At 39.9% G+C, this 24486-nt stretch overlaps 1 protein-coding gene and 1 pseudogene across 1 annotated transcript in view; one reads left to right on the top strand and one right to left on the bottom strand.

Moving 5' to 3' along the window:
• The window catches only part of Kcnq3 (potassium voltage-gated channel subfamily Q member 3), a 305224-nt gene extending 298369 nt beyond the window's left edge, over positions 1 to 6855 (top strand). Inside the window, exon 15 of the mRNA XM_074069238.1 lies at positions 1127 to 6855. Coding sequence (XP_073925339.1) covers positions 1127 to 1861 — 735 coding nt within the window. The 3' untranslated portion in view covers positions 1862 to 6855. The remainder of the gene's footprint in view (positions 1 to 1126) is intronic.
• A 1584-nt stretch (positions 6856 to 8439) lies between these two features.
• On the bottom strand, positions 8440 to 8539 carry LOC141422067 (U6 spliceosomal RNA; annotated as a pseudogene).
• Between the last annotated feature and the right edge of the window lie 15947 nt (positions 8540 to 24486).

Here is a 24486-nt window from a genome sequence, read left to right as displayed (position 1 = left end):
TTGCACTAGATTAATGGCACTGCCAATTTCATCTAGGATTCATATCAATTCTTTTATTTTATTCATAACCTCAAATTGGAGCCATATGGGAGAAAGATGAGAGAAAATTTGAATGATTATTCTACTTTAGTATATTGAGCATCTTGTTTCTCATTTTTGAGTTTAAATTTATAATCTAAGATCTATTTACTAGTTCTGTGACCTTTGAAATGTGACTTCATCTCTCTGTGTCACTGTTTCCTCACCTGTGAAACACAACCCACAATAATATCCACCTTGGAGATCAATGAAAATTAAATGAGTCAACAAAGTACAAAAAAAAATAGTTGGATATTTGGAAGTTGCTCTCTAGGTATTAGTTACTACGAAGGCATCTGGTCATAAACTAGTTCTGTGCTTCCCATCCTCTTAAGTCAGATGAGGTGGTTTCCTGGTGAATCATGGATTGTAAGAGGAAGAGCATCACATACACACATACACATGCACACACTGTGTATATGCACAGGTGTGAATTGTCAGAGAAAGAACATCACACACACATGTACACACCATATGTGCACTATTGTACATTGTCAGATAAGGACCATTACAACACATGTGTGCACACACATCTGTGCACTCACAGCATTCAAATCTGTTCCTGATTTAGGACAACAAGAGCAGAGGCAGATTTCTTCATCACCCAAGGGCCCCAATGGGGTCTGCAGTTCTGAGAAGCTCCACTTTTGCTAACCTCTGCCTTTGCATCTCTGCGGCTTACATCACCATGTAGAAGAAACACAACAACTATCCACATGCTTCCACCTAAGGAAATGCTTGTGAATCAACAACTCCCAGTCCTTGACCAGAGTGGCATCAGCAAGGCTACCTCCCCCACCTGGGGACAAGGAAAGCCTGTGACACTTTCTTTCAAACCATCTCTCTGTTTCCAGCCTTTGCTTCCCAGAAAGTACTTGCTTAGATTGTTACAAGATTAACGTTTCTATGCAGGGCTTCCTACTTAGAGGCATGAAAATACATTGTTAGCTGCTGTTACTAGCTTGCAAGTCTTCCTTTCCAAGAAGTAAATGCTGTACTATTTCCCACCCTTGGGGAGGAGTAACTCCTGATTGCTTGTATTTTGCAGGTTCAGGACATGGGGAAGAAGCTGGATTTCCTGGTGGACATGCACATACAACACATGGAGCGTCTGCAGGTGCACGTCACAGAGTATTACCCTACTAAAGAGCCCTCCTCACCAGCAGAAGGGGAGAAGAAAGAGGACAACAGGTATTCTGATTTGAAAACCATCATCTGCAACTACTCTGAGACAGGCGCCCCTGATCCCCCATACACCTTCCACCAGGTACCCATTGACAGAGTTGGCCACTATGGGTTTTTTGCACATGACCCCATGAACCTGCCCAGAGGGGGACCCAGTTCTGCACAGGCTCAGGCCACCCTTCCTTCCTCGACAAGCACGTATGCAGAGAGACCAACAGTACTGCCGATCTTGACTCTACTCGACTCGCATGTGAGCTACCACTCCCAGGCGGAGCTGCATGGCCCCTACTCGGACCACATCTCTCCCAGGCAGAAACGCAGCATTACACGGGACAGTGACACACCTCTGTCCCTGATGTCAGTCAACCATGAGGAGCTGGAACGGTCTCCGAGTGGCTTCAGCATCTCCCAGGACAGAGATGATTATGTGTTTGGCCCCAGTGGAGGGTCGAGCTGGTTGAGGGAGAAGCGGTACCTCGCCGAGGGTGAGACGGACACAGATACGGACCCCTTCACACCCAGCGGCTCCATGCCTCTGTCATCTACTGGGGATGGCATTTCGGATTCCATATGGACCCCTTCCAATAAGCCTACTTAGAAGGGGTCACTGGCTGGCTCCTCCCTGTGATGTAGACAGACTTTGTATAGCTCACTTACTCTCACACCCAGCGCTCACAGCGGGGACTCCAGTGGCTGTGTCAAGCGCGTGCATGTGCGTGGTGGCCCCCCGCAAGCAGGGGCGTCTCACGGCCTTCTTCCTTCCCACGTCACCACAACGAAGCCGCTTCCTTTCCAGCATGGTTTGCATGACTCAACGCAATATAAATGACAGCGCTAGTCTCTTCTAGGATACACATTTATCTGCTGTTTCTTACTTTGAATCATGATTGGACCGGTACAGGGAGAAATTAATGATGAGCTGTGCTATTTGTTTGTTTGATTGGTTTGGGCTTTGGTTTGGTGAGAAGAAAGTATAGTTTAAGTTATTTCTAGGATCACTGCCCCTTTGTGTAAAATATTCCAGTAATTAACTGTTTTTTAAAGCAAGGAAATAATTTTATCAGCAAAAACGCGCACCAATGAGGCTGCCTACTGAGCACACATGAGAAAAGGAATAACATAGGCATTTAGTCTCAAAAACCAAGAATTTTAAAAATTACTTTATTAAGGAAAAGCTGGCAAAATCATCTAAAAGCTCCCAAGGGACCTCTCTTGGTCTGCCATTGATCAGTATTGTGTCTCAATTTCCTCATCTATAAAAGGTGTTGGTAATCCCAAGGGTAGCATCTCATGCGTGTTAGGAAATTGGCGGGGAGAAATCTCTCCCACACATACACACACAACAAACAAACACAAACACACAAATTAAAATAGTTCCCAATCCATGTAGCCAAAGATAATAAAATTTACCAGAAGTGGGGTGCCCCTCTGGCCAGGAGCTAATTTCAGTGTCTTCAAAATGAGATTCCAACTCACATTACTCAAGTATAAAATATCCATGCCAAGCAGAAATTAGAATCAAGAGGCCATGCAGAAATTATCTTTCCCAAGTCCTTCTATTTAAAACTGAGAAATTTTGGCTCAGATGAAGTGACATGACCAGGGTAGGCATGTTGTCCTGACTCAAAGCCCGCACCTGCTGATGTGCTCCCTACCCTGGTCTCCTTCAAGTACTACTCTACAATTTGTACACTCAGACCCTCAAATCATCCCAGAAACTGGTACTCTGTACCAGTAGGAAACAGTCTCCATAACTTACCCAGTGGGAGGGGATATCTGCTTTGAATGCAAAACATGCTCCCTTGATGCATTGCATCTAGGATACAGAAAAAAGTATACAAACTATAGCTATTCATATGCAAATAGGCAAAATTTCCAGAACCATCCAATTTTACTCCTCCAGATTTTTTTTTCACTGAAAATACTAGACCACATGTAGTCATAGTCCCCTGAAGTGTAAGCTGACAGCTTGGAGAGTACTTCCCTACTACAGAAGTGTTAATATTAAGCACAAGCCACCCTATGGCCTTTTAGGAGCTATTGCCATTCTCTGAAAAAACTCTGATGGAAGAGGTTGCTAGGCATGGGTTACACTAACTAAACAAACACCACAGTATTGATGTCTCAATCTTCTCATTTCTCTAATCACTGGCTGTACATGTTTGCCATGGTGACCATCAAGATGATTGAAATGCCTTAAACAAATGTCTACATGCAATTGTCCCCAATGTTCTCTCTCACAGTCTTGTCAAGAACCATTGTTGCTATGGTCAATGTCTGATTGATGATTTCATCAGTACCTCATGCAGGCGCCCTTCCCTGTGTTGGGGAGAGATTCCTCAGAGTTTGGCTTCTTTCAATCCACATGCCAATGGGTCCTGTACAAAAGGATGATAATACAATAATGATGAAAGCTTGGTCTCTGACTTTAGGAACTTAAGACAAAAGCCTGAAGTCATTGAAAAAGGGCAGGTATTGTGAATGGTAGAAGATATTTTACATGGAAGATTCCATGAATGGATGAGAAGTCCAGGACAGGAAGTACATAAGAATGACCACACACATTAGACATGAAGGCCCAACCCTATGGTTTTCTATTTATCCTTCTGCCAATCTGAACATTTAAGAGCATGGACCATTTGGTCTTCTTCCCCCACTCCCATGGCTTCAGTAATCTCACTGAGGCTATTAGCTAAGAAACCTTAATGCCCTTTCCTAAGGGCTTCATTCTTGATTCTGATCTTCCTGGCATCTTTCACCAGAAATGACTGTGCTATCTGCCATCAAACATGTAATTAAACATGTAATTACACTGTTCTTTATGTGCATGAGCTATTGGAAACCAAACAGAAGATGAAGAATGCATCAAACTCTTCACATACACACAATTGTTTTTTCTAACACATTTACATTCTCGCAGAACCTAATAACATCAATTATTACAAACAGATGTACTTTTTTCAGGAATTCAGTAGGTTCTTGGTCAAAAGAGTGAAAGATTCTTCTCCCAAGGTGAAAATATCTAAAATGGATCAAAGGAATAGAAAGCACCTTAGGTTATATTAATAACCTACAAAGAATTGGAATTTATATTATTTCCCAAACCTTAAGTGAGCAGTCTTGCTTTCCCATTGGTTCATAAGGCCAGAACAGTAAGTGGTTTTGCATTGATCACCACCATGTCTAAAACATCTGGTAAGTTGTCCTCATCAGGTATACACAGACAAAATACGTATTTCATGAATGAATAGTGATAAGAATTCTAAGAACTGTTCTTTCTCTATGAAAGCAAATAGGAAAAAAAAATGATCTGTGGAATAATTCTGTTTTGATATTCCCTTTTAAAAACATTCTAGAAAAGCAAATTAAGGTTGCTCAGTTTGTCTTCCCACCGAGTAGATCAACCACATGGCTGCCATTAAGGAAGCAGCAGTTCAGAGTCTGGGTTGAACATGACTGGAGGGGAGAAACTGGGTGTGCTTCCACAAAGATCCTTGTGTCAGAGAAAGGAAAAGCAGAATGGAATAACCCAATGGAATTGGTAAACAACATGTCCCAGGATTATAATATATACCAGTGGTTCTGCAACTTTCCCAAGAAATCGTAGTGGTTTTTGGCAGAACTCCTTGAAACAGTGACAGATTAATCCCCTTATAAAAACTAGGAATCATTTTCTCAGAGAAAAGTTGATACCCTTTTATGTATTTTGCCTCTATGTGTTACAGTATGTTGTAAAAAAATTTTATAGGTGGGATTGGAGTTGTAGCTCAGTAGTAGAGTGCTTGCTTACCATACATAAAGCCCCGGGTTTGACCTAAGTCATAACAAAAAAATTAAGAAGTCATATGTTAGCAAGATCAAAATGAATGAGATAAATCAACTTAACAAGTGTTAGGAGAATGCTGATTCTATTGGGCTAAGAAAAAAAGTACTCGAGATCAATTACTACCAAATACAAGTACTTTTCTTAAACAAAAGTTTAAGAAAAACAGAAATGTGAGAGGAAAAGAAATACCACCATGTTGAGAAAGTTCTTTTCAATTACTGTGTTCATTTTAAGAACAGAGGATTCAGACTTATTAGACATGACACTGATATTATGCAGCACTGTTTTTCAGGAAAACATAACTAGAAGAGACCAAATTGTATAGGTCAAAACAAACCAATTAACCACCAATTATGCATCCTATACCTATTTTGCTTGTTTTTAGACACTGGAAGTTGAGAGAGTAAGTACCATAGAAAATCCTAATATAACAGGATCTACTCACAATTTGTCAAAACTGTCCTCATAATTCTATGCTACGGAATGCAAGTGTAACAAAGGAAAATTCATTTATTCACTTGAAAAGATTTATTAAGCACAACTGTATGCCAGGAACTGAGCCTAGTTTCTGCCAGACTCTAAGAATCTGATGGCCTCAAATCAAGATGTCTCTTCAAACTTTTCATACTAGGGATGGAAAATATCAGATTTCATCACTGTAGTCAACTCCCCACCAACAAGAATGCTTCCTACTTAGAAAGAGTTGGAAGATCAACATAGAAGAAAAGGGAGAGCAAAGGTCTGATTCAAAATGATAATCACCCCATCACGCCAGTGAAGGCTGATTGGGATGAATGGGGACTGAGTTCAGGTTCATTGTTTTGAACTTCATAATTCCAGATAATCTGTGTAAGGTGGTCTCTGAAGGTTCTTGGAGATCCCAGTTTTCTCTTCTTCTCTAAATCCCTGCCAAGATGGGAGCCAGGCAAGGGACTAAGCTACTTCTATTTCATCATAATGACCAAAGATGTCTTGATACAGATCATGGCACAGCATCAGTTGGAAGAACAGAGTGTCACTTTGCTTGTGAAAACCTGCAAATCAAATTCTTTGGAGTCTAGAGAAGAAATGTATTCAGAGTCCTTATTTGTCAACTGTACTTTCAGACAGTACTGCCAGATGCACCCCTGGGGATGGGGGGATCTCTTTGCTTCCCCAGAAGATGCTACAAAGCTGCTCTTTGGTTTTCATGAATATGTTTCCAAGGCACATAGGACTGGTTTCTTTCTGAACCCAGGGCATCCTTAGGAATTTACCTTGACTTGTCCTCAAAAGCTTGCTCACCTCAAAATGTACTTTTAAAAAGATGAAGTCCTTTCCTTCAAATCAACTCCCTTGCGTTAAGTGACATTACACCATTCAAAACTGAGCCCACTGCCCCCTACATGAGGCAGCAGGTAGCATCTCACTGATGCATGGCTTAGGATATATTAGAGGCCAGGCCTTCTGCCTGGTTTTCACAGTTTTAAAAACCAGTAATGGTCATATCAAGGAGATATGAGTGTTCTGAAGATGATGTGGATGAAAAGTTGAGTTTTTGGATGTTAAAAAGTAGTGGACTCTTCTGGTCTATTTGGATTTCAAATGAAACAGTCATTCTATGTGCGACACCCTTAGCATGGAGACTGACCTATGCTGGCAATGATTATTCCTTATTCATGTCCTTTTATACAATATGCATCAACTCAGTCTTTGATATTACTTTTGAACACTAAATTTACCCCAGAAAATCTTTTTTTTTCAAAAAAGGCTGGTGAAGCTATAATCTCAATCATTATATGATTGAGACATTTGCACAATTACTCTTTAAGTACATGTCTATAACTCAACATGATTACTTTCCCCCCAAAATATGGAATAGAAGGAATGCTGGAATGAAGAGTGGAGAATTGTTGGACCCCAGTGGCTGGGCTTTAGAAATTCCTTTGGACACAGAGGGCAAGTTGTTGTACCATTCTCTCAAAAGATGACTTCTAGGAGCTAAAGCCAATGAAGAATAAATATATATGAAAGGAAAGTCAACTGTGGCATGATTTTTACCATATAAACAGCTTTGCTGTGAATGGGGAACCTTCCAGAAAAAGAGTTAAAATTTTCTCAAATCCTTCCAAGGGGGATTTGGCAATTTAACAGCCTCAACTACAGCATCACTTTAGAATTGTGACTACTATTTTGATTTATTATCATAGATGCAAAAAAAATCTAATATCTTAGATTCTGAGATGCTCAGAGCAAGAGGAGGCCTTAATCATTCAGAAGAACCATGTGTCTCTTTTTTTAGAGCAGGAAGCAGAGACTCAGAATGCAGGTGATTCCACCAGATCTCAAAGATTAAGTAAGTGATAGAGTAGCAGAGTGAATCTAGAAGCCGTGTTTCCTGACCCCTGGTCCAGATGTTGGAGATAAAATAGTATTGCTGTAGAGCTAGAAAATAAATTAATGAAAACTCTCTAGCCCAATGGAGAAAGTGTCTAAATCAGACACACTTTTTGAGACTTCATCCCATCTCTGGAATATGACTGAGGCTCCCATGTCTTTGAAAAATGATAATGTTCCTTCATCCAAACCCCTTCTGTCTTCAAAAAGCCCAGTAAAACTGCTGCTGTTGGGTATCATTTAGGGAAGAAATAAAGAACAACCCCTTGGCCATGGATTCTCCTACCTTATCCTCTCCTTGTCCTATCATCCTTGGACTGCTTCACCTCTCTGGCCTATGACTTAGACTCATTCAGCTCATCATACCTCAGATTTTATTCTCATCTAGTGGCCAATTGAACAGAATTTCTCTATGTGTTTGATTTAAGGAAATGGGATATGGTTTCTTTGGAGATTTGTGTTACCCCAAATTCCCAGTTCTACCAAAGGTATCCCTTTGCACTGGGTCTCATCTGAGCACAGCCTGATTCCTCCCATTTATTTCAGACAATCTCCAAGCTTGCCAAGTCATAAATCAGGTACTCTAGGGCCTCCACCAAAAGCTACAAAGAAGCAAACAGAATTCAAATTACGACATCTTATGTTTGTGTAAGTAGGGTATTACTTTAAGAAGACAAGCCTCTGATATCTCACATAATATTCTCTATAGTCAGTTTCTACTTGATTGTGCTTGGGTAGATTTCCCAGAATTTGGTAGGATTCCCTAAAAGTCCTTATTAAACCCAGTGGTAGGATGTCTAGCTCTCCAGTGTCATGCTGAACTATAAGCTTGTAAAAGAGTTAAAAAAAAAAAAAGGTAGTCAAGTTCTTGAATGGCAATAGTTGACTAATTTTAAAGATTGTCATTCTAAGTCTCCTTCCTCCAAATTGCTCTCTTCTGGGATTAAATCAACTTCAGAGGGAAACAATGATTTTTTTATATGGAACACTTCATGGATTTGCATGTCATCCTTTGGCAGGGGACCATGCTAATCTTCTCCTTCCAATTTTAGTATATATGCTGCCAAAACGAATACAGAAAAAAATGATTTTTGCCAGAGTAAAAAAATGGGATCTATACAATCTAAAAATGATTTACAATTAATCAGTTAAAACCTAGCCTAGTGCTTAGGAATGCCTTTGTAATTCCTCTTATACTTGTCATATGGACTGCAATTTGAAACCTAAGAATAATGAAAACTGAGAGCATGTTTTATTTCAGTGTTACATTCTTTTCTTTGCCCACAAGTCTGAAGTCAGGGAAGGGGATAGAAACTTATCCTAAACTCTCCCTATGAGTTTCATGAGACAGAACAGTTTTCTCTATTTACTATGCCATCCTCATCACAAATCCATGAGGGAGATCTTATTGTCTCCATCTTACACATAAGGAAACTGAAGCTGAGAGGGGCATGACTTTGCCTAAGGTCACTTATTACAAGAGGAAAAGCTGGGATTTTAACTAAAAGTCCTAGGCCTCCAAAACTCATTCTGTTACCACTCCCACCCTAATTCTCCTTGTGTTCCCCCCAAATGCCTCACCTTTTTCTGTACAGTCAGTTTTATAGCAAAATGACCACAGGCCCACCATTTCCTTGGAGACTGCTCCACTTGGCTATTCAGCTTGTCCTTTCAGCAGTTTCACAATCCAACTCTCAGGGGCAAAAAATGATGCCACAGATATTATTCACCAGGTTCATGTTAGAATCCATTAGCTCTTGGAGTTTGGTGGCTGTAGATAATCCTGTAAGCGCCCTTTGTCCTCTGTCCCCAAGGATCTTCTGTCATTGTTTTTAACCAAATGAGTTCAAATATCGCCCAGTCTCTGCTGACTCTGCTCTTTGTTTCTAGACTCTACCTTTATTTCAGGGCTTTGAAATCTTGTAGAAACAGGTTAGTCTTTAGAAATATTCTAGGAGATCAAAAGCTTAGAATATTTGTGTCTCTCTCAATATTAAAAGATCAAGGTTCTACCTGGAAGCCAACCAGTTCTGCTAATTGAGCCCTTCTTTACTCTTCTGAATGCATTTCCTAGGGAGGAGAGGTCAGTTTCACCTTCCAACATTCTCCTGAGGGAGAAAATTTCAGGTAGCAGGCCCAGGTCCAAGCTCTGGGGCAGTCTTTCTATCAAGTATCAGGCATTGTGCTATTGGGGAGGTAAAGTAGACTCTGCCCTGTCAGAAAAATCACCTTGTTTTTTTTTTTTTTTTTTTTTGATGACCTTAGGTTTGATGATGATGTCTTTTTTTTTTTTTTTTTTTTTTCATTTTTCTTTTATTATTCATATGTGCATACAAGGCTTGGTTCATTTCTCCCCCCTGCCCCCACCCCCTCCCTTACCACCCACTCCGCCCCCTCCCGCTCCCCCCCTCAATACCCAGCAGAAACTATTTTGCCCTTATCTCTAATTTTGTTGTAGAGAGAGTATAAGCAATAATAGGAAGGAACAAGGGGTTTTGCTAGTTGAGATAAGGATAGCTATACAGGGCATTGACTCACATTGATTTCCTGTGTGTGGGTGTTACCTTCTAGGTTAATTCTTTTTGATCTAACCTTTTCTCTAGTTCCTGGTCCCCTTTTCCTATTGGCCTCAGTTGCTTTAAGGTATCTGCTTTAGTTTCTCTGCGTTAAGGGCAACAAATGCTAGCTAGTTTTTTAGGTGTCTTACCTATCCTCACCCCTCCCTTGTGTGCTCTCGCTTTTATCATGTGCTCATAGTCCAATCCCCTTGTTGTGTTTGCCCTTGATCTAATGTCCACATATGAGGGAGAACATACGATTTTTGGTCTTTTGAGCCAGGCTAACCTCACTCAGAACGATGTTCTCCAATTCCATCCATTTACCAGCGAATGATAACATTTCGTTCTTCTTCATGGCTGCATAGAATTCCATTGTGTATAGATACCACATTTTCTTAATCCATTCGTCAGTGCTGGGACATCTTGGCTGTTTCCATAACTTGGCTATTGTGAATAGTGCCGCAATAAACATGGATGTGCAGGTGCCTCTGGAGTAACAGTCTTTTGGGTATATCCCCAAGAGTGGTATTGCTGGATCAAATGGTAGATCGATGTCCATCTTTTTAAGTAGCCTCCAAATTTTTTTCCAGAGTGGTTGTACTAGTCTACATTCCCACCAACAGTGTAAAAGGGTTCCTTTTTCCCCGCATCCTCGCCAACACCTGTTGTTGGTGGTGTTGCTGATGATGGCTATTCTAACAGGGGTGAGGTGGAATCTTAGTGTGGTTTTAATTTGCATTTCCTTTATTGCTAGAGATGGTGAGCATTTTTTCATGTGTTTTCTGGCCATTTGAATTTCTTCTTTTGAGAAAGTTCTGTTTAGTTCACATGCCCATTTCTTTATTGGTTCATTAGTTTTGGGAGAATTTAGTTTTTTAAGTTCCCTGTATATTCTGGTTATCAGTCCTTTGTCTGATGTATAATTGGCAAATATTTTCTCCCACTCTGTGGGTGTTCTCTTCAGTTTAGAGACCATTTCTTTTGATGAACAGAAGCTTTTTAGTTTTATGAGGTCCCATTTATCTATGCTATCTCTTAGTTGCTGTGCTGCTGGGGTTTCATTGAGAAAGTTTTTACCTATACCTACTAACTCCAGAGTATTTCCTACTCTTTCTTGTATCAACTTAAGAGTTTGGGGTCTGATATTAAGATCCTTGATCCATTTTGAGTTAATCTTGGTATAGGGTGATATACATGGATCTAGTTTCAGTTTTTTGCAGACTGCTAACCAGTTTTCCCAGCAGTTTTTGTTGAAGAGGCTGCTATTTCTCCATCGTATATTTTTAGCTCCTTTGTCAAAGATAAGTTGCTCATAGTTGTGTGGCTTCATATCTGGATCCTCTATTCTGTTCCACTGGTCTTCATGTCTGTTTTTGTGCCAGTACCATGCTGTTTTTATTGTTATTGCTTTGTAATATAGTTTGAAGTCAGGTATTGTGATACCTCCTGCATTGTTCTTTTGACTGAGTATTGCCTTGGCTATTCGTGGCCTCTTGTGTTTCCATATAAATTTCACAGTAGATTTTTCAATCTCTTTAATGAATGTCATTGGAATTTTGGTGGGAATTGCATTAAACATGTAGATTACTTTGGGGAGTATCGACATTTTTACTATGTTGATTCTACCAATCCATGAGCATGGGAGATCTCTCCACTTTCTATAGTCTTCCTCAATCTCTTTCTTCAGAAGTGTATAGTTTTCCTTGTAGAGGTCTTTCACATCTTTTGTTAGGTTTACACCTAGGTATTTGATTTTTTTTGAGGCTATTGTAAATGGAATTGTTTTCATACATTCTTTTTCCGTTTGCTCATTGTTAGTGTATAGAAATGCTAATGATTTTTCTATGTTGATTTTATATCCTGCTACTTTGCTATAGCTATTGATGATGTCTAGAAGCTTCTGAGTAGAGTTTTTTGGGTCTTTAAGGTATAGGATCATGTCGTCTGCAAATAGGGATATTTTGACAGTTTCTTTACCTATTTGTATTCCTTTTATTCCTTCTTCTTGCCTAATTGCTCTGGCTAGGAATTCCAGTACTATGTTGAATAGGAGTGGAGATAGTGGGCATCCTTGTCTGGTTCCTGATTTTAGAGGGAACGGTTTTAATTTTTCTCCGTTAAGTATAATGCTGGCTGTAGGTTTGTCATATATAGCTTTTATAATGTTGAGGAACTTTCCTTCTATTCCTAGTTTTCTTAGAGCTTTTATCATGAAATGATGTTGGATCTTATCAAAGGCTTTTTCTGCGTCTATTGAGATGATCAAGTGGTTTTTGTCTTTGCTTCTGTTAATGTGGTTTATTACGTTTATTGATTTTCGTATGTTGAACCACCCCTGCATCCCTGGGATGAAGCCTACCTGGTCGTGGTGGATAATCTTTTTGATGTGTTGCTGAATTCGGTTTGCCATTATTTTGTTGAGGATTTTTGCATCAATGTTCATTAAGGAGATTGGCCTATAGTTCTCCTTTTTGGAGGTGTCTTTGCCTGGTTTTGGGATAAGTGTAATACTGGCTTCATAAAATGTGTTTGGCAGTTTTCCTTCCCTTTCTATTTCATGGAACAGTTTAAGGAGGGTTGGTATCAGTTCTTCTTTAAAGGTCTGATAGAATTCAGCAGAGAATCCATCAGGTCCTGGACTTTTCTTTTTGGGGAGACTCTTGATTGCTGCTTCAATTTCATTTTGTGTTATAGGTCTATTCAGGTGATTAATTTCCTCTTGGTTCAGTTTTGGATGATCATATGTATCTAGAAATCTGTCCATTTCTTTTAGATTTTCAAATTTATTTGAATATAGGTTCTCAAAGTAGTCTCTGATGATTTCCTGGATTTCCATGGTGTTTGTTGTTATCTCCCCTTTTGCATTCCTGATTCTACTAATTTGGGTTTTTTCTCTCCTCATTTTAGTCAGGTTTGCCAGGGGTCTATCGATCTTGTTTATTTTTTCAAAGAACCAACTTTTTGTTTCATTAATTCTTTGTATGGTTTTTTTGGTTTCTATTTCATTGATTTCAGCTCTTATTTTTATTATTTCTCTCCTTCTATTTGTTTTGGGATTTGCTTGTTCTTGTTTTTCTAGGAGTTTGAGATGTATCATTAGGTCATTGATTTGGGATCTTTCAATCTTTTTAATATATGCACTCATGGCTATAAACTTTCCTCTCAAGACTGCCTTAGCTGTGTCCCATAGGTTCCGGTAGGTTGTGTTTTCATTTTCATTGACTTCTAGGAACTTTTTAATTTCCTCTTTTATTGCATCGATGATCCATTCTTCATTAAGTAATGAGTTATTTAGTTTCCAGCTGTTTGCATGTTTTTTGTCTTTACTTTTGTTGTTGAGTTCTACTTTTACTGCATTGTGGTCAGATAGTATGCACGGTATTATTTCTATTTTCTTATATTTGCTGAGGCTTGCTTTGTGCCCTAGGATATGATCTATTTTGGAGAAGGTTCCATGGGCTGCTGAGAAGAATGTATATTGTGTAGAGGTTGGATGAAATGTTCTATAGACATCTACTAGGTCCACTTGATCTATTGCATATTTTAGATCTTGGATTTCTTTATTGAGTTTTTGTTTGGATGACCTATCTATTGATGATAATGGAGTGTTAAAGTCTCCCACAACCACTGTGTTGGCGTTTATATATGCTTTTAGGTCTTTTAGGGTATGTTTGATGAAATTGGGTGCGTTGACATTGGGTGCGTACAGATTGATGATTATTATTTCCTTTTGGTCTATTTCCCCTTTTATTAGTATGGAATGTCCTTCTTTGTCTCGTTTGATCAATGTAGGTTTGAAGTCTACTTTGTCAGAGATAAGTATTGCTACTCCTGCTTGTTTTCGGGGGCCATTAGCTTGGTAAATCTTCTTCCAGCCTTTCATCCTAAGCATATGCTTATTTCTGTCGGTGAGATGAGTCTCCTGTAAGCAACAAATTGTTGGATCTTCTTTTTTAATCCATTTTGTCAAACGGTGTCTTTTGATGGGTGAATTAAGTCCATTGACATTAAGTGTTAGTACTGATAGGTATGTGGTGATTCCTGCCATTTAGTTATCTTAGTTGTTTGAAGGTTTGATTGTGTGTACCTAACTTGATGTTACTCTCTACTGTCTTGCTTTTTCTTATCCTGTGGTTTGGTGCTGCCTGCCTTTTCATGGTTAAGTTGGGTGTCACTTTCTGTGTGCAGGATCCCTTGCAGAATCTTTTGTAATGGTGGCTTTGTGGTCACATAAGAAAAATCACCTTGAAGGGATGAATGAATTTCATCAGATTTGTCCAGCTTTCCTGTTTTAAAGACAAAAATGTTCTCTCCCTTGTTTCACATGGAATATGACTCTTTTTTTTTTTTTTTGCCTTTTTCTAATGTAGCTGAGATGGAAAACACCAATCACTGAAGAGCAAATTGAGGTTTCCAATGATGTGAATCCATTGTATTTGATTTTGGGTTGTATTTTCTTTTACCCCTTTTTATGGCATAGAATTCTGGTGCCTTGCTCCCTGGATTTGTCTCCATGCTACGAGTAGGCTTTCTTCACATTCTGGCTTACAGGGGAACACAACTATTCCACAAGTGGCCTTTAGTGCTCTTTATAATATGATTTCCTGTAATTTTTAAACTGTATGTGTAATTTATATTCTGGCTCTGTCCAATATTTGAACAACTTTAATAGGTTGATTTCCATAAATATTATGCAAACAATTCTTACCTGATTTTTTATGTTCTATCTTAAAATAAATAAATAAATACTGCACCACTTATTAATAGTTTAAATGACTATACAGAGAACTGTTACTTCAAAATATCTCTATGATATTGCAACTTTTAGGATAAATAACATTGGTTGCTGCAACAGGAAAAAACTCCTATGAATATCAAAATCAAAAAAACCCTAAAACATCAAAGCATGTTCATTTCCTTCCTAAATCTCAGACCACGGTAAATGATGTCAGTGCCAAAGGTTTTGAGGTACTTCCATCAGGGGCCCTGACATGCTGCAGTCCTTCACTTCTAGTCACAGAGTCAGGAGAGAAGAAGATGGAAAAGCCATACTAACTTGTAACTGCCTAGGTCTCACAGTGACTCATCATTTCTACTCCCATTTTTATTGCCAAATTTAGTCACATGGCACTGATGTAGCTGCAAAGGATACTGGGAAATGTAGTCTTCATGACCAGTCAGCATGAGGAAAAGCATTGAATATATAACTTTGCTCACCAAAGGAGTATCATGATTAATCCCACAGATTTCCTTGTTGCAGCATTGAATTGTCCAGGGGTAAAAATCAGGAAGCCAGAAAGTTCTCCTTAAGAATCACTAAAGTTACAAATATATATGAGGCATCAATTTAATTGCAGTGTTGGCAAGTGTCATCTCCCTGTTAGCAGCATATACTCAAATGCATCAAACAAAAACATATCCTGAATATTTCTCTGTGAATTGAAATATTGGTGGTCATAATCCCTTCCCAGATCAGTTTTCCAACTCTCTCTCTAAATATTGGATGTTTGTTATAATATTTGTTTTTATTGCTTCCAAAACATCACTTCAGTTCAAGAAACTCTTGTTTATTTAAGAAATATTAATAGCATTTGCTCTCACCCCAAGAACCCATCCACTACCCTGCATGTCCAACCCTGCACAACTCTACTCCTTCTAGGCCCCCCCAAGCCAGATGCCTGCAAGTCAATCCTGACCCCTCCTTTGCCCTCACCATGCACATCCCTCACTTCTACCTTGTTGCTCTCTCCAAGGTCCTCTTCTTGCCATACTTGCACCCTTCCTGGTCTCCCAACTGCTCTCTCTCACTCTAGTCTCTTCCTTCTAGTCCATCCCTTACATCTCTTAAGACCATAATGGTCTTTAAGAAACACAAGTCCAAACACTTCACTGTGTAAACTTTCTTCTACATCACCTATAATTTAAATTCTTTTAAACTTTTCCTTGGGACATACAATCCTCCCCACACCCTTATCTGTCCAGCCACATGTCGTATCCTCATCCTCCCACCCACAGCACCCCCCCATACACACAGTCTGTGCCCTTCTACCCCCATGAAGACCTACAGCTCGCCAGCCACACCAGGCTATAAATCAATAAGACTCTATCTTAATAATACAATTCCTTACCAAGAAAACACTTACTCCAAAGACTTTGCAAAGACATAAGTACCTTAATGAAGTCTTTCCTGAAACCTTCATCCTTCAGACCATATTTTATTTTTTGCCTCGATTGTGTCCTACATAGACACCTACCATAGCATTCTTGTTTCCATGATGTAATTAGTGGTTTCTTTGTGTGTCTTCTCTCCATCACTTCTACCACTAATCTGGGAGTTTCCTGGTAGTAGAAGCAGACTCTTATTAACCTTTACCCTTAGATCCAGTACAGTGTGAATGCTATAGAATGAAACACAGAGTGACTGGAATCCTATTACATATTTTTTGTTATCTCTTACTGCATATTATTGCCATGAATGTAGCAGCTAAAAACAACACAAATTTCTTATCCTAATTGTTAAGGATCAGAATTCCAGGCTCAACTTCACTGAGTCCTCTGTTTATGGGTCTCACAAGGCTATTATCAAGTTGTCAGCTGGAGCTGTGGTCTTAACTTGAGGGAGGAAAAATGCAATTCCAAGAGCAAGTTAGGAGTAATTTGGTTCCTTGACAGAGGACTCCCATTATCCCCTGGTGCTTGGAAAGAGGCTGCTTCATTGAAGCAAGTGGGGGAGAATATATGGGAAAGATGGAAGCTGCCATTTTTTAAATGTATATGTTGGATGTTTTATTTCATTTGTTTTATTTTTTTATTGTTATGCTGGGGTATCTTGTGGCATTTATAAAAGTTCTTACAATATGTCAAATATATCATAATTGAATTATGTTGTCATGAAATTGACATCCATTCTCCTTTGCCATATTGTCTTGGTTAAAAATGAGTCATAGATCTTGCCTGTGCTCAAGGGGATGGGATTACATGAAGGCATGTTCCAGGAGTAGATAAAATCAAGGCCACCTTAGAGCCCATGTGCCCCAGTAAATAATTGAGAATTTCTCCAAGTCAGCATAGACTTGGCACTGTCTGTATGGAGCAACGGAAGAGAAATCCATGCTCAGAAACCTTCCCAAGCCTAACAATGATATTGCTTCGTCTCTGAACCTAGACATAATAAGTATCTCCCAAGTTCAATTCTGTCAGACATAATAATAATAGTAATAGCTAATGTTTACTAAGCACTTACATAGAAGAGATATTTTGTTAAGCATTTTCCACTAATTGTCCCATTTAATCTTCACAATAAACCTCTTGAGTTTGGAACCTATCATTGACCCCATTTTGTAGATTGGAACACTGATACTCAGAGAAGTTTGGTCACATGCCCAAAGACACAGAGATAGTAAGTGATAGAAGCAGAATTGCAAGGAGCCTGATTCCACAGCCTGGATTCTTAGTTCCTAATTCATTGTGACCTTTGGTGTTGAATGAGGGTCCCTGTTCACTGAGTGGGGATGGATATTTCTGCATTCCCTCAATGAAAGTCTGATCCCTCTGCTCCTTCCCCACAGGCATGCTTCTTCAGCAATCCCACAGTGAGACCAAGTAGGAAAAGAGTCATAGTCACACTAGAGATCCTGAGGAGATTTTAATGAAAGGACTTCTTACAAGGACTTGGTCATGGTTTAGGTAAATTGCCTTGGGATAGTATAGCATCTCAGAGATGGCAACAGCATGGAGTCCTTTGCACACCTGCCTTTTCAAGGTCAGATCCCCAGGGAGCTAATCCTTATGAGCAACTGGGCTCAATTCTGTTAAGAGTTTTCTGAGAACCTATGTGAAGTACACTAAAGAATCATCCCAACTGCCAGCAGGAATCTGTGCATTTATCAACTGGCGTCTATTCTTTGCAATGGCTGAGCATTTCTACTGGGATGTTAGGTCCCTGCCTTGTCAATTTTCCCTATGTGGCAACTGAGCAAGCTCCATGATACTGAAGCCCTCAGATAGAGAAGCAGGAGACATAGCCAATGAAGGTGGAGTGCTGTCAGCACTCTGAGAAATGTACTTCAAGTGCAGAAGAACTCAAGGCAGGTGGAAGGAATTTTGGGCTGGGCACCATCAGCCACTGGCACATAAGCCCACTTTAAAATCCTTCTTACACAAAGGCAAACAAAACCACTGCATGAATCAAAGTTGGTCAACACTGGGAAAACTGGTCATGATGCATATGAATATGATGCGTTGTAGAGATAGTGCTTACAGCCTCTTGGAACCAAGACCATGAACAACTGCTCGCCTGATAAAAGGTCTTCATCAAGCTGCAAGGTACAAATGTTAAGGAAAGATCTATGGCCTGCTTTGCAGCCATCTTGAGCACTACTCATCTTGCAGCCATATGTACCTACCCCAACAAAACTTATCCACCCCCTGTCTCAGGCAACTGCATGATTGATAGAGAAAGAGCTGAAAAATTATATCCATGAGAAAATCCCTGTCCATCTGCACAAATGGAGCAAAAGCCCATTCATAACCTTGCATCTCAGATACTCCTGGGAACCAGTTATTGTTCCCAATCTGCCAGCTCCCAACAATGAGCATGGACATCCATGTGACTCAGAACCTGACAACAGGTAAGGTGTTTCCCCTGAGAGGACAATTGCCCTGAGTCCTGCGCCCACATCCGGTCTGAAAATGCTCCCAGCAGTCTGTCCTCAGGTTTTGAGCGTGTCAGCCTCAGGCCACTGCAGGGCAAAGGAGGTTCTCAGAAGAAAAAAAGAATAGGAGATGATATTAGAGAAGTAACAGTGGCCAGGGCATAAAGGGCCAGAGGCCATTGTGAGTCATTATTCTGTGGCAGATGGGAAGTCACTGCAGGATTTTGAATAGAGAACTGACTGCTGTATTGATAATACATTGAAAGGGACAAGAACAGAGCAGTTGATATGCTCACTGTAGAGGAGTAAATAAAGTAATCTTAAACTGGTTGAGGCCAATATGAGAAGGTGACTGGGAAGTAGTGAAGAGGTCTGGTAGAGATGAACCAATTCCAGTTGTAATACACATGTTCATGGAAGTAACACTAGGAATCTCGCTGTACAGCTGTCTTTATTTAAAACTAGCAAAAATGATATGTCTTTCTTATTGTCTGTTATGTTTTCTCTTCAAGAAAATCAGAGAACAAGAAGATGGAAAAGGTTCTGCCCAAAAGCAGGATGAGGTAGGGGGAGGTGACTCAAACAATGTATACACATATGAGTAAATGTAAAAATGATAAAATAAAAAATGAATCAGGGAGATCAGTCAGGAGCAATAAGGCATTGACACAACCCAAATGAGAAGCTAGAGTGGTTTGGAGTGGAGTAATAGGAGCAGGCATAATAGAAGTGTTTGGAACTGGGATACATGTTAAGAGCAGAAATGACAGTTTACTTACTGATGGAGTGGATGTGAAGTATAAGGGAAGAAACTAGGATGATTGCAAAGGTTTTTATTTGAGCACCTGGATGAGAGTAGGTATCATTAATTGAGATGGAAGATTAGAGGAAGGGTGGGTTTTACAGTGAAAGCATGATCTTATTTTTGCACACGTTAAATCTGAAATGCATGAGATATTTGGTGGATACTTCCAGTATGTAGTTGAATGTGGAGTTAAGGACACTGCTCAGGGCCAAAGATATATCTATACCTATAACTATACTTGTGTCCATACCTACAGCTCTGTATCTATTGATTCAAGATCATAGAGGTAACATTTAAAACAATGAGACAGAATGTCATCATCTAGTGACCAAGCACAAAGAGAAAATAGGTACCCAAGGACTAGGCCTGACCACATCAAAAGACCAGGGAGGTGAGAAGGAACCAGCAAAGGAGGCTGATCACAAGCAGGTAATAAAAGAGCAGGAAAATCAGGATAGTATGGAATTGAGGACACCAAGCTCAGAGAGTGGCCCAAGGAGGGTATGACTGGCTAATGACACCAAATGCTGTTGATTTATCACATGAGAGGAGGTTAAACCATGTGGAAGTCCTGGGGACAGTGCTAGTGCCATGTCTGATTGACATGGGCTTGAGTAAGAGGAGGAGGAGAAGACCTGGGGACATTGAGTAGAAACAACTTCTCAGAGAAGTTTCACCACAAAGGAAAAGAGAGAAAAGGAGAAGGAGCTGTAAGGGATGTAAGGACACTGGGGTTTTGTTTTTGTTTCAGTGAGAAAAAATAACAGCCTCTTTTCATGCTCATGAAAAAGAGCTTTCAGTGAGGGTAAAATTGTTGATAGAAGATGGGAGCCTAATAGGTTTATTCTTAGGAAGAGGAAAAATGGCAGACAATGGCCTTGCTGCAGCATGGAGGCCTCACAAGTGTTGAGGGCACAGAAATATATTTTCTCTGACCAGGCCATCAACAATGAGGAGGTTTGGTGGAGGAGGTCATAGAGATAGGAGAGAGGGTGTTTTGTTTTGAGGGCTTCAGGAATGACTTTAAAAAGGTATGTTAAGAAGTTCAGACATAGAAATAAATGTCTTCTTCACAAAGGAAGATAATCACTCACAATGCACTAAGAACAGGGGGCATGGAAGAAGGTGACAGAGGGAAGAAATGAGGTAAGTCAGGAGGCAGAGAGAGCAGGATGAATATGGTCAGGAGCTTTTGCAGGGTTTCCTCAGGAAGGAACAGACAAGGTATGGGTACCAGGCTGAGGATTTGGTCTGAATCATTGCAGTGGGTTTTGAGTGTAGGGGTTACTTTTCATTGTGTGGTGCCTGACTTCAGGTGGAGAGGGCTAGACAAAAGTGGCCTTGAGTATAGGAGCTCAAAGGAAGAAATGGTTGGAGGAATGGCTCTGATTGGTTGCTTTGCACATGGAGGATATGCTCCTGGGGAAACCATATAAATTACTTGAGGGGCATAGTCTCTCCAGGTTCCACAACAGCTCAAGAAGTTAGAGCATCAACTACAGAAGACAAAAGTCCTGACTGACACAAGGGCATCAGTACAAATTCCAGATGTCAGTGCTCAGCATTTTCAAGGAAAGTCCAGTCAGCACAGTCAAGTGCACTTCTTCAGTGCAGGGCAGAACTGGGGTCAGTCAAGGGAAGGTGGTGTTACAATGCCTTCTCTGAGGACCTTGGACTAGTAATGCCTCTTCAGAATTTTTCAGATTTTAGACCAGTTTTTGCATATACCACAGTCCACATGATAAACCTGTTAGTCTCAGGGCAGTTCTTTGTGATCACAATGGGATTATTTCTGCAACAAAGCACAGAATAGCCATACTAAGTATCAAAAATAGACAATAAACATCCTACTGTCAATTTGGATTGGGGTTTGTGAATTCAGGTCAGATCAAATTGTAGTGCCAATTGACTATGAAAAAACATCCAATTTCAGAGCCTTTTTGATTTTAGAATTGTAGATAACCAAATGGAAACCTGTCCTGGAAAGAGACAGGAGGTGAGGTTGATGGGCGTGATGTTCACAGGGCCACAGAGTTCAGGCTAAGGAAGGAGGAAAGTAAGGAAGAGCGATGGTTCTCAGTTCTAGGATCTTGGACTGGAGACCTAGTATGGTTAATAGATTGTCTCGGGATACTAGAGATTTATATAATAAAAATGGTTTACATTTGTAAGTTATGTTCAAGTTCAAAGGGAGTTCAACTACTTTGAGGAATTTTTGAGTATGAAGAAAATGAGGCTCAGAGAGATTATGCAACTGACCCAAAGCCACACAGCTATGGAGCCACAGAAGCAGGACCATGGTTGTGCCTTTTATTTCTGCTGCCTTTACCTGGGAATGTTATTGCTAGCATGACAGGTATGTTGCACAGGACACAACTAAAAGTTCAGAGTGCAGACTTTCTAGTCAGGTAATAGGTACATTTATGAAATGCTTTCCATAATCCAAGTTTGACCATTCAGTTCTCATGACAAACCAGTGCAGTGGCTGCAATTGTAATCTCTATTTTACATATGAGAAAAGTGTCTTTGAGGTAACTGATATTCTCCCCAAACTAAAATGTACAATCTGGATGCAGGGACCCTGGCCTGTTTTTCAGGCAGTTTTATGGCTGAGGAACATCTTGATTTTATACTGTGGTGTTATCCAACATGGCAGCCGTCAGCCTTGTGTGGCAATGGGGCAGTTGGAGTGTGGCTGAATAGTGCTGTCAGTGCAGAACACACACCAGCTTTGGAAGACTTAGTGCAAAGGAAGGGAAACACCTCGTTAATAAATTTTAATATTGTATACACATTGACATGGTAGTATTTTGGATATATTATGTTAGTAAAATTTTATTCTTAAAATTAATTGTACTTGTTTGTTTTTCGTTTTCAAAAGTGGCCACTAGAAATTTTTTAATTGTGTGTGTAGCTTGCATTATATTCCTATTGGATGGCATTAGTGAGGAGAATGGACTAAAGAGAAGGAAGGAGTTAGGAGATTTTTATTAAAAGCTCCAGCTGGATAATAAAAGACTGATTGATTCATTCACTCATTCACTCACTCACTTATTAACTCACTCATTCAACAAAACTTCAGGTATCGCACCAGATCCTGGTATATGATGGTGAATGGATATGGTAAATGAGGGCTCTCATCTCGTGGATCTGATATCTCTAGCAGGAAAACAGATCAGACACATTGATCATGTGTGGAAAAATTACAACAGCATCCTTTAGGGAGATTTCAATTTCACATGACATCTGCGCTAATAACTGAAGGATAGGAAGAAATCATACATTTGATAAAACTAAGGGAGAGCATTCCATTCAGAGGCAACAGTCAATTTAAAGGTCCCAAGCCTACTGTTAGAAGGCTCTGAGCAAGGGAAAAGGTAGCCTGAAACATGACTGGACACTTTGGAGTCCCTGTGGGTCAAGGTAATGAACTAGGATTTTATTCTAAGTGCTTGAGAAAGTTATGAAGGGACTTGAAGCAAGGTTGTTAAATGATCTGATTCTTGCTTTAAAAAGATTTCTCTGGCCACATAATCTACGATTCTATTTACATGAAATACCCAGAAGAGGCAAAGCTATAGAGATGAAATAAGTGAGTGATTTCCAGACACTGGTGGTGGGCCTAGGAGATGTGAATTAATCCTGAGTGTATAGGACAAATCCTATTAAGCTAGCAGAAATGCTTTAAAACTATAATGCGGTGATGGATGTACATTGTAGTACCCTTACTAAAACCATTGGATTGTACATATAAAATATGTGAATTTAATAACATTTCAATTGTACTTCAATGGAGTTGTTTAAAAATAGATTGGTATGTATGATATAAGAGAAATTGATTCAGAGAAGCAAAGGCAACAAGTTAGCAATTCCTGTAGTCAAGATAAGCACAACTAGTCTTGAACTTGGACTGTCAGAGTAGAAGGAATCTAGCTGTGTGGGTTCTTCTATGCCAGGGGTTAGCAAACATTTTCTGTAATGGACCAGAGAGTAAATATTAATAAAGTTTCTGGTCCATACACTGTATGCCACACTACTCACCTGTTATTATGGTCCAAATGCAGCTGTAAACAATGCACAAATGACTGGGACAATGTTCCAGTGAAACTTCATCTATATACACTGAAATTTACTTAAGTAATCTTCAACAAAATATTCTTCCTTTATCTTTGTCAACTACTTAGAACTATAAGTCCTCCTGGGTTCACAGACCATGTGCATACAGACACAGCAGAACTTGGCCTTGCTGCCCTAGGCACCTGCCAACATTGACCTCAATCCCTGTTACTTCAGCAGACTTCTGCTGGCCACCGACCAGGTGATGCTGGCCCACAGACCTTCAGGACAAGAGGGAGAAGCATTGCTTGCTAACTGCCGCACTGTTCCTTCAATACCCTAATTACTGTCAGGAAAGTTCCCATCCCTGACTGAATCGCTGATTGTCATTCTGCTCACGGATTCCATTCAGCTTATCACACAGGCATTTTTCACCGATGGGGCTGAGCCTCTTTCACTGCCCAGAGTTTGTGGTAGGATTATTATTACATTTTTTTCTGGAGGATTTAAAGCAAAGTTATCAAGACTTTCCTTACCCTTACCCTCTGTGTCTTTCACTAAGAACTCATATAAGGTCCACCGCTCGGACCTCGCTGATAATCCTTCTGGCTGTTTAAGTTCTTTGAAGTCATTCATGCTGCTCAGGAGTCAGGTAAGTCATATAGTGTAGATACTTTAAACCCCCTTTCATTTCCCCTCCTTCCCAAAGCACGAAGCCAGTTAAGGAACACATCTGCTCTAATTCCTGAGCTCTGTGCTCCTGGATGCTGAATGATACTGGAGTGTTATCTACCACCCAGGTCTGCACTGCTGAGCAAAGACTCCATCCTTGGTCCTTGCTTTCCATTTTTCCTTTTAAGTCATTGATTAGGATCTTAATGCAGTCATCAGCTTGTGGATGGCTTGTCCTCACTTCTGTGATAAAGGAAACAGAATCTTTAATTCAGA

This window comes from Castor canadensis, chromosome 3 (genome assembly GCF_047511655.1).
Source record: "Castor canadensis chromosome 3, mCasCan1.hap1v2, whole genome shotgun sequence".
Lineage (NCBI taxonomy): Eukaryota > Metazoa > Chordata > Mammalia > Rodentia > Castoridae > Castor > Castor canadensis.
Note: the sequence above shows the minus strand (reverse complement) of the source record. Positions and strands in the feature narration are given on the sequence as shown.